Below are 12,628 nucleotides of genomic sequence, written 5' to 3' on the forward strand. Positions count from 1 at the left end.
AGAAATTCAATGAATTGAAACAAATAATAATAGTGAGATCCGAATTCGATAAAAAAAAGTATATACTACGAAAGAATTAGAGAATATAATGATCTGCCAATTGATATTAAAAACTGTAATAATACCAAAAAATTCAGAAAGTTATTATACAGCTACTGTAAAGCGCTACCTGTAAAGTAGTTAAATTTATTTAGTAAATAATTTTATAGATTATTATATAGTTGAAGTCAAAGAAATTCAATGAATTGAAACAAATATGTAAACATTAAAAATACTTTGTACCTTATTAAATTATATAGATCTTCAAGATCGTAAATAAATAAATAAATTAAATTAAATTAAATTTTGTAGCGACGCTCGAAAGTAGCTTCGTGTGTAGATCTTGAGGCGTAGAGAAATTGTACCATATGAAATATCTTGTACGCGTCTATGACGCGTAGCCTCATGTGCACTTTACTAACTTGCCTATGTTGAAATATATTCTATAGTTTTTGATATTGCGTGTCTGCAATGGCGTAGCAAATTCATAGCCGTATATGTAAGTGTGTGGTGTAAATATCCTACACCAGTCAAAGCACTGGTGTTAGACCCGAGTACTTTCGTCTAAATTGTTTTTGTATGGCAGCACGGTTATTTATTTTTATTAACATCTGCTAGATTTCGCACAGCTGATTTATAAATTTCAATTAGCGTTTTGTAAACGATTTTCCCACACGCACACGGAAAAGCGAATATTCCACCCAGTTTACAAAAAAAAATTTGTATAAGGAAATTCACAAAAATGTCTCTCGCCGATGAACTACTTGCTGATCTCGAGGAGGATAATGACAACGAGGTGGATGAGCTGCAAAATGTATGCAAAGAGTTAAAACAATCGCTTGCAGATTAATAATATTTTCATATTTTCAGATGGATGAAGATGACGAAGCAGCAAAGGCGCTGGAGATCACTGAAAAGTTGCTTAAACCACAGCTAAACCTTATGGAAGTTGATGTGCAAGTGCAATCTATACGTGATCTTTGTAAACTACGTGACTCCGAACGTTTACAGTATGTACTTAAACAAATAGAACAGTACGGCAACAGACAGCGTACAGCGGCAGAAATGCTAGGCAATGTAGAATCCGACCCAGAGTATCAGCTTATAGTTGAAGCAAATGCGATTGCGGTGGACATTGATAATGAGATTTGTAAGTAACAGTTTTAAGCAATCAGATTGTATAAATTTAGGTTGTATATATATTTCTGCAGCCGTCATACATAAATTTGCCAAAGAGAAATATCAAAAACGTTTTCCTGAACTAGACTCACTGATTGTTGGTGAAATTGAATATTTGTATGCAGTAAAAGAATTAGGAAATGATCTTGAACAAGTGAAGAATAATGAAAAATTACAGGCCATTCTAACGCAAGCCACAATAATGATTGTGTCCGTGACAGCTTCGACAACACAAGGGTAAATACCGCATAATTAAAAAGGTAAAAAAGACAAATATTAAGCTTTCAAATGCACTTTCAGCACTGAACTAACGCCTGCAGAAAAAGCACAGATTGATGAAGCTTGTGAAATGGCTATTGATTTGAATAATTTTAAATCGCAAATATATGAATATGTAGAAAGTCGCATGACATTCATAGCGCCCAACCTTTCCATGATTGTCGGAGCTTCGACCGCAGCAAAACTGCTAGGTATAGCTGGTGGATTAACAAAACTTTCTAAAATGCCTGCATGCAATGTACAAGTGCTGGGCTCACAGAAAAAGACATTAGCTGGGTAAATATAACTGCAAACATTTCGTTGAAACGCAAATTACTAAAAGAAAATTTAATACGCAGTTTTTCTAAAACACAAATGCTACCGCACACTGGTTATGTTTACTATTCACAGATAGTACAAGATACAGCACCGGTTAGTATATGAAACATTCCATTCAATTGATTAACATTATATCAGGTCATTAACTGCCACTACGGGAGTTTTGGCAAAGCTTTGGCGGGGTGACAAAATTACGCACATATATAATTTTTAAATACCGTCAAACGTCTTTAATGAACGTTATATTCTTACAGGATTTACGTCGCAAAGCTGCACGCTTGGTTGCTGCTAAGGCAGTACTTGCTGCACGTGTTGATGCTTGTCATGAAAGTGTGCATGGTGAAATTGGTTTGAAATTTAAGGAAGATATTGAAAAAAAATTGGATAAGCTGCAAGAGCCGCCACCAGTCAAATTTATCAAACCACTATCCAAACCGATTGAGGGCAGTAAGAAAAAGCGTGGTGGCAAGCGTGTTCGTAAAATGAAGGAGCGTTATGCCTTGACTGAATTCCGTAAACAAGCAAATCGCATGAATTTTGGCGATGTAAGTAAAAATAAATTGATATCAAACTCCCAGCTTAACCCACATACATAATTATATTAATTTAATAAATAAATTAATTTTTTTTTCGCAGATCGATGAGGATGCCTATCAAGAGGATTTGGGCTATACACGTGGCACAATTGGTAAAACTGGCACTGGTCGTATACGTTTGCCTCAAGTAGATGAGAAGACTAAAGTACGTATAAGCAAAACGTTGCAAAAGAATTTACAAAAACAGCAAGTTTATGGTGGCAGCACTACTGTGAAGCGACAAATTTCCGGCACAGCTTCAAGTGTTGCTTTTACACCTTTACAAGGTTTAGAAATTGTTAATCCGCAAGCAGCAGAAAAATCTCAAACAGAATTGAATGCTAAATACTTTTCGAATACATCCGGTTTTATTTCGGTTGGTAAACATACCACGTAAAGCAATAAATTTGGTAGAAAAAGTTACAATTTACATACATATTTATTATTAATTTATATTTGTATTTTGCAAATTTGGCTGAAAAAAAAATGCATAGCAAGCACTAAAACGTTTAAAATATTTGCAATGCTAGTCATGATTGTAGGAATGATACAGACAAATTCAAAAGAAAGATAAAGCTTAAATTAGCATAAAACAAAGATACGCGGATTTATACAAAGAAGGAAGCTAGGCGCTTTTTGCAAAAAGCGAGATTCTAAAATTTTTAGAAGCGTACGAATGTATATTAAAAAAAAACTAATACGGCAGGCCTTTCGAGATAATTAATTTTTAGAGGTTTTCCGGTCAATTTTATATTAATTTAAATTTTGTAGTGAGGCTCTTTTGACCATTAATTTTGAAGTGCAAATAAACATAGTGAAACGTTGGGTTGAAAAAGTGGAATAAATTCTTTTATTTGCACTTCAAAATTAATGGTCAAAAGAGCCTAACTCAAAAATTAAAAAAAAAAAAACATTTTTACACACGTTCATATCGAACTATCTTAATAGAAATATGTTAACTTTTTTGTTAACAAGGACGTATCTCAGACATTCTTTTAATAAGGCCGTATCTAAGCAAAGTCATTAATAAGGTCGTATTTCGAGGACCGGTTAAAGAGGCAGTAATTGAAAAAATAAATTTTTTGATAGAAGAGATATGAATTGAATTTGCTTTAGTTTCTTTTGATGATTCGTAAACGACTTAAAACCCCCAGCGGGTTAGGGGGTTAGGATACACCCGCGGTAGGTATGCCTGTCGTAAGAGGTGACTAAAATACCAGATTCAAGGGGTTGTGTAGCGCAGTCTTTTCAGGTTGCCAGCGCAATATATAGCTTCTCCAAACCCTCACCTTCGAGCGGCGAATCCGGTTTCACTAACAGACGAGGCTCTGGCGATCCCAAGCTCCTCATGGAACTTGGGGGTGGGGAGGCAGGTTTAATGAAGGTTTAATGTGGCCATATAAATCGTTCCCGAGATGGTCGGGCTAGCACCTCAATGGAGCTGTGTTACCGGAGCGTAGCGGATCTGTACCCGGCAAAGGACCATCACATCGATAACACTCCCCAAAGCCTTCGGGGAGTAACCTTATCGCTACAACAACTTAAAACGCTACAATATACCATAGAAGACATGATCTTTTTTGTTTTATTTAACAATTTAAGTCCTGTGCAAATTGTGAAAAGTAAATAAATTAAGATAAATCCATGGATTTTGTGACAAAAATATTATTTTTTCAGTTACAAACTTTTCAACGTGTCTCCTGAGATACGACTTTGTTAATGACTTCGCTGAAGTACGGCCTTATTAACCGAATGTCTGAGGTACGTTCTTGTTAACAAAACTTTTAAGTCACGACCTTTCTATTAACAACTTCCCTGTCCCCATATAAAGCACTTTGAGAATGCCCCACGCTCATTATTTTTTTGTATTGCTTAATTGAATAATATGAATATATATTACAAAATATTATTTTTATAAATAATTTGACATATATTTACCTTATTTCGGCTATTTTATTTTGTGAGTCAAATGTGACTCCTGAACGTAGCAAAAACAATTTTGTTTACCACGTTCAATGAGTCATATGTGAACATATAGGACCATAAGAAATAATTTAAGTTTTCGAATCACAATAAAGGTAAATTGATATATAAATGCCAAAAGCGTGTATTAGTGTGCTTTTTTGTTTAATTGAAGTTAGAAGTATATACAAAAATTGAAGAAAGTGAGAAAAAGGTACCAGAAAAAAAATTTCGAAATTTTCTTTCATTTTCCCAAAGTTTAGGTCTTTTGATATACACTCACATAGAATTCACAAATATATAACGACACGTTCATACCAAGAAAGCGTCTTTAAGTTGTATGAAGAAATGAGTCGCATGTGGCTCATGAACTTATTTCAATACGCTCTTGTGAGTCACATATGACTCATTGGACAGGGAAGTTGTTGAGATAGGTCGACATGCGTACAATAAATATTGAAATGTAAGTCAAATGGTCTAATAAGCTTCGCAATACTATCTAATATGCAGTCATTTATAATATTTTATATAAATTCATAAAATTTGTCAAAATACATTGGAGATGGATTTGTGCAGTGTGGCGCATGATTGTTAACTCAGCTTGCCAATTTCCAATTTTCGTTGTATAACTTCAAGTGAACTATTGAGAAAGACCGCAATAATTCCAGCCACCGTAAACACGCCACCAATTATAGAGCAGCAATTTGTGGCAAAATGACCAAATGATCTGTTGCATTAACAAAATTATTGTTATTTATAATTAACAATTTTTATTTATTTTCTATATTACCTGTTCTTCTCCTCATACTTCACCATAAGTGGTGACAATTCATAACTGAAGAAAATACCAGGCATGCCACGCTCCCTATATGAAAGGTCTTTTTTGTAGCGGGTCACAGAAAACTGATTGGTGTGTATGGGCGGTTTGTTTGTTTTCACATACATTGTAGGTACGATTTTTATATAATAGTTGTACATTTCACTTTTCACGTCTGCAATGGAATTATAAAGATAAAAAATTATAAAATAGATATGAGAGGTTAGGTTAGGTCTGGTGGTAGCTACCCATGAAGGCCCGCTGTGATACTACATACAATAAAATAAAGTAACGGTGACGTAGATAAAGCTACTTAGAGAATCGTTGGGTAGCAACGATAAAGTTACGAATGATACCGATCGCAACCTTGGATAAATCCTCGGGAGATCCAAGTGAGTCGCGACCAAAGTACCTTCGCCTTGTTCTGGCAAAAGCTGGACAATCAATCATAAAGTGATGTGATGATTCCCCCCTCATCATCCATACAGCTGCAGTATGATGGAGTTTGCAGTATATTGAGGTGAGTCGTATGGTGTTTTCTTTTTTACACGAAAATGCCGCTTTCACGCCAACCCTTCAAAAAGTTGTGTTCTGTTGTAAAATCAGCTTAGCCTCAATAGAGGGCATCATTATCTTTTCTCAACAACCTACCCCTAAAAATGGCCTAAAATGCAACATTACTTGCCCTCGCTGCCATTGACGGTGCAGAAAACAGCTCTGTAAATCAGCTGATGAATCAAACGAAGCTGAAGCGAATGCTATGAATCACACGAAGCTGAAGCGAATGCTATATATGCACGTATGTGTCGCATCATGCCTCACTCAAAAGCAATTTGCGATCACAGTTGACAGCGAACAACCACACGAACTGAATTTTTTTTGTAAAAATGGTTACAATTTTTGTTCTTTTCAAGTCATGCAGGGTGGCACTGAACATTTTAAGTGGCTACAATTTCACAGGGCGAAGTGAGAATCTTAAAAATGTTTGCCCCTGAAAGTGGCGACATTTTCGTGTAGAAAAGAAATCACCATTAGTGAACCCAAATATTTCAGCAGACCTCCTGCCATCCACGTTCGGCCAGAAAGATCTTGCTACCCTGCAAGACGTGGTATCCGCCCAACGTTTGCTGAGCTGCCTCGAGGCCCAGCTATGAAGGAGCAATCCACAGGTGGCCAGCGGAATCCCGAAATCCCTACAGCCATCTTCATCCGTTTGTTGTTGTTGTAACAGTGCTTCATCCGGTTCAGTTGTACCAATGTGGGCTACGAGATCCGCTTGACAGTTACCCGGAATATCACTATGGCTCGGGCATATGAGATAAAACAAGTCAAATATCGCAAATAAGGTTTCAACTTCCAGTAAAATTGTTGCAGTTAAACTTGTACTTTTTACCACAAGGGGCGCTATACGCGCTACTTTTATTATTTCCTGTGAAGTAAGACTACTGAGGCGCATTCCGGTCTTGTCTTTACGCGTGAGTGGACGTGCGGTGTCATCCTCGGGCTTTTTGTGCGTTGAGTGGAAAATTAAAATAGGCCTCAAGGTTGGCTGCTGTGCTTCCCTCGGACGTTTTTGCGGAGTTAGGAGATGCAATGCTTCCCTGGCCTGGAGTTAGGGCGGTTTTTGTGCACTCCTAATAGGAATCAGTGTCATTTGAAAACTGATGTGGTGTCATTAAAAAACCAGACCTTGTCTTTATATACTTAATATAATGTAACGGGATATTGTAACATGAACTAACGGAATACCTGGCGTGGTGCCATAAAAAAAACCAAACGAGTTTTATATACGTAACGGGACTTTTACCCATAACGGGATAATGGAAAAAACATGGCGACAAGCCATATATCGGATTTTCAAATATTAACAATCATTTTCCGTCTTTCAGTGAGTTTTACAGCTCCGGCTCACGCTCACTTCTCACGGGAATGCTCTGGATCATTGAGAGACTTGAAGAGCAGATGTGAAATTTTCGCAGATGTGAAATGTATGTATGTAAGGCTAAGCAGCGACATCTATTTTTGAAAAAGCTCACAAATTGAACCAGACTTCTATCTGGATTTATCTGGCTCAAATCGTTTTTGTTGCATTTACATGCAAAATTATTTATCTGGCTCAGGATTTTGCCACCGGATGACGGCAATTGTTTACTATATAGTTTGGCAGCTTAAATTTAGGTTATGTTGCGAATAGAGTGGAAGGCACTCGAATTCAGTGAAAGAGACACTCGAATGGAGTGGAATGAAGAACAGTAGGAAGAGCAGAGTTGCATTGGATTAATATAACTTCAATCATTGCATCAATATTAAAGATAAATTTAGGAAAAAATAATTTAATACTTGATTATTTTTATTGTCGACATATTGCATTCAAAAATTCCTGATGGTGACTTCAGACTGAAGTCGAAATGTCGACAAATTAAATAATATAATTGTATATCAAAAATTCACGTATTGTGTTTTATTAAGAATATACAAAAATTTGGCCTAGAGCTCGTTTATATTTAAAAAAATATATATATATTTAAAAAATTAAATACTTGAGAATAAGCAAACATTTTCTTTCAATTACTGCAATTAAGGTGTCCTAGATGCTATATATTCCAAAATTATAACATTTTATGTGTGTTTAAAAATTTAACTCCAATTTTCCTAATATTTCCGTAATATGGCCATTAGTGATGTTTGTGTATGTGTGCAAATTTTGAGCTATCAGCTGTTAGTTGCGCTACTTGGTAAAGTTTACAATGTTATAGGTCCGACACATAAGCGGTTTTTCATATAGATGAGTTTAACACGTGCTTATGCATTATGAGTAGATTGCACGTATTTTTATGGAGAACGGTAGAATGAGCGACACTGGCGCCATCTGATATTGAAAAGTTGCCAACTCCCCAATTTTGTTCCAAGCAAATCATAAGAAGAATTTGACATTTGTTTTGGCTAAGGTTGTTGGCACACTTTGCAAGTGAAATTATTTTTCCCACTGGTTGGTAAAATTTCTAACATTTTTCGCAATTGAAAACTGCAATATAACAATCGAATACGACACAAAATATGTTAGAAAGTATTTTTGTTGTATAGGGAGAATGTTTACAACCGTGCTTCGCGAAATTTTGTATGTGAATGGGCAGGGTGTAATAAACTACAATTGCCAAGTCTGAAGTTCCTTCATATTTACAAATGCAACATCTTGGTTGATTGTGGCAATGGTACTGGAATGCATAAGCTTGTGTTAAACGCATCTATATGAAAAATGTCATTGTGCCGCCGCCTTTAAAATTTTGTGCATGTCGTGGTGCCATTAAAAAACCAAAAAAATTTACATTTCTGGAAATAACCTCATAAGGGCTCCTTTAAGCAGGAGTCATTGGTGCCGTATGTCGTATCGCTGTAGTCGTATCCCTAACGTAATCAGCTGTTTATCGTTACGACGGTAAACCAAAACCCAATTGGTTGGCTACGATACGGTTACGACCTTAGCGGCACCAATAATCGATTGCATTGATACTCATAAGGTTGGTCGAATCAGCTGTTATAAGGTTACCGATACGGTTACCGATAAAGCACCAATGTCTTCAGCTTTAAGCACCTTGCCATACGACGCTTGCGAATGCAATGTAAAGGCAGAATACTGAGGCAACCCTCGTGGTTGAATCATGTGATCTGGCAACATTCTTAGCGCTTTCCTTCTACCCTCATTCGTATCTGTCACTTTGACATTTTTTAAAGGAGAAAATCAGCAAAGGTCACAAAACAAAATTGCGTGACGAAATTTTTCAGAAAACTCTAAAATCAATTAAAATCATTCCTTGCGATAAAAATTCGGCTACTACGTACTGTTGAAGCAACAAACAAAATTTCACGCTGGTGAATTAAGGAAAATAACTTTTTAGCTAACGAGAGCTTTTAAGATATAAAAAAATCATAATGCCAGCATTGCCTAGCGGAGTATATGGCCAAGCACAAGGCCCAACATGTTTAAATAAAATGAAAACTGGGTTTACGATTGGCTTCTGTGTGGGCATGGCAAGTGGAGCGCTCTTTGGTGGATTTTCTGCTTTACGGTAAGTATTGTGCCAAAAAGATTTTAATTACATAATTAACATTCGAAACAAGGCCTAATATGGTTATTTATAATAAGCATTTTTCTTACTATTTGCTTACAGATATGGTTTGCGAGGTCGTGAGCTAATCAATAATGTCGGCAAAGTTATGTTGCAAGGTGGTGGCACATTTGGAACTTTTATGGCTATCGGTACGGGTATACGTTGCTGAAGCGCACACGGACAGTGCAATATACTTTTACAAAACATATTTTTTTAATCAATTTTTTTTTTTTTGCACAAAGCTAAGTTCGAGTTAGTCGTTTAATAAACTCCTTCATAAAATAACCCATACACGAATATGTAAATGTAGAATGTTTGTCTGGGCAGTGAATATGTCATTAAAATAAATATTTTTTGAAAAATTATGCAAGTACAACTTGTTCGAACTAAAAACTTACCTTTGTCTGATTCGACGCGTAAGCCGTCGAGGGGATGAGTTTTGGCAAATTCAATTTTATCGCCAAACGACAAATGATTTATGGTGTGATCCAGCTTCACATCCGTAAATTGAAAGTCGTGTATATGAAACTGTCTAATGGAAAAACTATTACCAGGGGCAAAGTGAAAACTTCCGGCCATCTGGAATTTTAGAAATCAAGTCAAACAATGATTTAACTTATTATTTAATAACACAACTACATATTCTTCAATTTTAGTTTTCTGCTATTTAAGAGCTAGAAAAAACGAGTAATATACAAGCGCTGTTATGGATTTCTTGTTGTTGTAGCGATAAGGTTACTCCCCGAAGGGTTTGGGGAGTGTTATCGATGTGATGGTCCTTCGCCGGATACAGATCCGGTACGCTCCGGCAACACAGTACCATTAAGGTGCTAGCCCGACCATCTCGGGAACGTTTTATATGGTCACATTAAACCTTCAGGGCTTCCTCCCTCCCCACCACCATGTTCCATGAGGATCTTGGGGTGGCCAGAGCCTGGTCTGCTAGAGGAACGGGATTCGCCGCTCAAAGGTGAGGTTGACAATTGGGTTTGGAGAAGCTATATATTGCGCTGGCAACCTGAATGGGTTCCGCTACACAACCCACTGAATCTGGTATTTTCGTCGCCTCTTACGACAGGCATACCTACGGCGGGTATTTTCTAACCCCCTAACCCGCTGGGTGTGTATTTCTTACGTCGTCATTCGTTATTCCCTTTTCACTTTAACTGTCCCCATACTCATCTCGCGCGAATTTGTAGATAAAAATTAAAGAGAAAATCGGCCTAAATCGCATTTTTATTCGTAGGACAAAAGTTCATTCCTGCCCCAGTGGTATGATGTCAGCGTACGCCTTTGTCCTGGGCTCAAGTCCCGGGCGAAGCAACATCAAAAATTTAGAAATAAGTGTTTTCAATTAGAAATATGTTTTTCTAAGCGCGGTGACCCCTCAGCAGTGGTATGGGATACATTCAGAGTGTATTTCTGCCGTTCGAAGTCGGCGTAAAACATAAGATCTATTAGGCCAATTTGTAGGAAAAATTAAAGAGAAAATCGATGCAAAGCCTAACAGAAGGTCGACCTAAATCCTTCAGTACACACTGCTGGCATCGTGGAAGGACAGGTATGATAACAGACTTATGGGAGTTATTTTAATTCTTCGATTGTAAGAGCCTTTCTAAGTTCGATATTTAAACAGACATTATTTTCACTGTTACTGAGTGTTCCCAGATTGACGAAGTTCTATAGTTTTGAATAAATATCTGTGAACTTAGAGGTGGCTGCCAAGGCGTTGATTCTTTCTTTGAGAAACTGAAAGACCCACTTGAGAGGTTTAGGTCTGCTACTAGTTATTTTAACCTATGTAGGTAAATGTGGCTCGAAGGGAGTTGCCTTATCTGAATTTTAGGAGTAACCGTAATTCAGCCGTATCAACACAGAGGAAAACTTCTTTTCGGCTTGTCAACATCTAAATAATCTAGAAATAAGTGTATGATTTTCTTGATGCAACTCCAATAAAATGGTCCGAATTGACGCGCCACAGCACATATTCACTTACCCTATTAACTTCTAAATGCCCTTGAACTCGGCAACCCTCCTTAAAAGCAGTAGTATCACTCTGTTTAGCTTGATCCTTACATTGTTCGATTTTATCCATTTGCACAGTCCATCTGCGTTGTCGGTATGCGTTCAAAACCTCTTCGCAAGTGTTGCAGCAGCTGCAAGCATACACACACAAGAAAGGAAAGCATTAAATTTAATTTTAATTTCGGCATGCATGGAAATAGATTTATTTAACATATTTAACATACTGCGTACTATTTGTTTCTGCACCATAGCAGCTACCACATGTGGAATTCTTGTTTGAAGGCGAAACAGCCACAATTTCTTTGATTGGTTCAGTCTCTTTTAAAGGATTGCCCTTTAAATCCAAACGGTGCTTAAAAATATCGTGATCAACACGTAAATGCTGGTCACCTGAAGAGTCCATTGCATCCAATGATACATCTGTAGGCAAAAGCATAATGCAATTTATAATTCGGGTACGTTTCATGTGGTCGGATGGTACTTACAGTTACATGGTAAATTATGTATGGTTATATCCAAATTAATACGCAGTTTATGATTTCGCGTAGTGTCCACAAAGAGCTCCTCTGTGAGATTCGGACGCATATAGGCAAGGAATTCTAGAAAGATTAGTATCACTATGATGCTTGTGCTGACCAATGTAGCTATTAGGCAAAGAAAAGTTATCGAGTTAAAAATTATACGAATATATATTCGATAAAATTTATATTAATTTACCTGCTGCACCACTAACAGTGCGTACGCTAAAATCTTCAAGTGTGCGAGGATATGCATCCAGCCGGCGTAGCACATCGGCAATCTTCATTTCTCAGCTTCAATGCTGATTTTATACTTAGCAGAACTTTTAGAGGCCCTTTATTTTATGTACACATGTATTTTTTTTTTTTTTTGCAATTTTCCGGCGATTTTTTAAGCTTTTGTCATATCAAACAATGTTAAAATCTAAAATAAATAAGAGGTGGAATAGAATTGCTGCGTTGGATTGGATAAAAAAAATGCAACGTTTGCACGTTGTTGTGTTGTTGTTTTTCTCGTAGCTCCATCTGTTTTGTTGCCAAATTATTTAAGGCGCACACAGATAAGCACTTTGAACGCTTCAAAACGAATAAAGCTGCAGACAAGGTGCGTTATCGGTAACCGTATCGGTAACCTTATAGCTGGAGACATTGGTGCTTTATCGGTAACCGTATCGGTAACCTTTTAACAGCTGATTCGACCAACCTTATGAGAATCAATGCAATCGATTATTGGTGCCGCTAAGGTCGTAACCGTATCGTAGCCAACCAATTGGGTTTTGGTTTACCGTCGTAACGATAAACAGCTGA

General features: G+C 37.0%; 3 protein-coding genes across 3 annotated transcripts; 2 read left to right on the forward strand and 1 right to left on the reverse strand.

The window, feature by feature from the left end:
* The first annotated feature begins 667 nt into the window (after positions 1 to 667).
* On the forward strand, positions 668 to 2,820 carry Prp31 (pre-mRNA processing factor 31). Its single transcript, XM_067790381.1, has 7 exons — positions 668 to 853; positions 910 to 1,189; positions 1,251 to 1,455; positions 1,519 to 1,773; positions 1,836 to 1,908; positions 2,070 to 2,360; positions 2,452 to 2,820. The coding sequence occupies exons 1-7, from the start codon at positions 782 to 784 to the stop codon at positions 2,785 to 2,787; spliced, it is 1,512 nt and encodes a 503-aa protein (XP_067646482.1). The 5' UTR covers positions 668 to 781; the 3' UTR covers positions 2,788 to 2,820.
* On the reverse strand, positions 2,737 to 12,350 carry LOC137253451 (endoplasmic reticulum-Golgi intermediate compartment protein 3). The gene is made up of 7 exons (XM_067790382.1): positions 12,021 to 12,350; positions 11,789 to 11,947; positions 11,528 to 11,723; positions 11,275 to 11,434; positions 9,677 to 9,857; positions 5,143 to 5,344; positions 2,737 to 5,079 (listed from the first exon to the last, which is right to left on the reverse strand). Exons 1-7 carry the CDS (start codon positions 12,106 to 12,108, stop codon positions 4,944 to 4,946), a joined length of 1,122 nt encoding a protein of 373 aa, XP_067646483.1. The 5' UTR covers positions 12,109 to 12,350; the 3' UTR covers positions 2,737 to 4,943.
* LOC137253452 (reactive oxygen species modulator 1) lies at positions 8,890 to 9,671 on the forward strand. The gene is made up of 2 exons (XM_067790383.1): positions 8,890 to 9,236; positions 9,339 to 9,671. Exons 1-2 carry the CDS (start codon positions 9,100 to 9,102, stop codon positions 9,445 to 9,447), a joined length of 246 nt encoding a protein of 81 aa, XP_067646484.1. The 5' UTR covers positions 8,890 to 9,099; the 3' UTR covers positions 9,448 to 9,671.
* Positions 12,351 to 12,628: the final 278 nt, after the last annotated feature.

The sequence above is a fragment of the Eurosta solidaginis genome, chromosome 5 (assembly GCF_040869045.1).
Source record: "Eurosta solidaginis isolate ZX-2024a chromosome 5, ASM4086904v1, whole genome shotgun sequence".
In the NCBI taxonomy this organism is placed as follows: domain Eukaryota; kingdom Metazoa; phylum Arthropoda; class Insecta; order Diptera; family Tephritidae; genus Eurosta; species Eurosta solidaginis.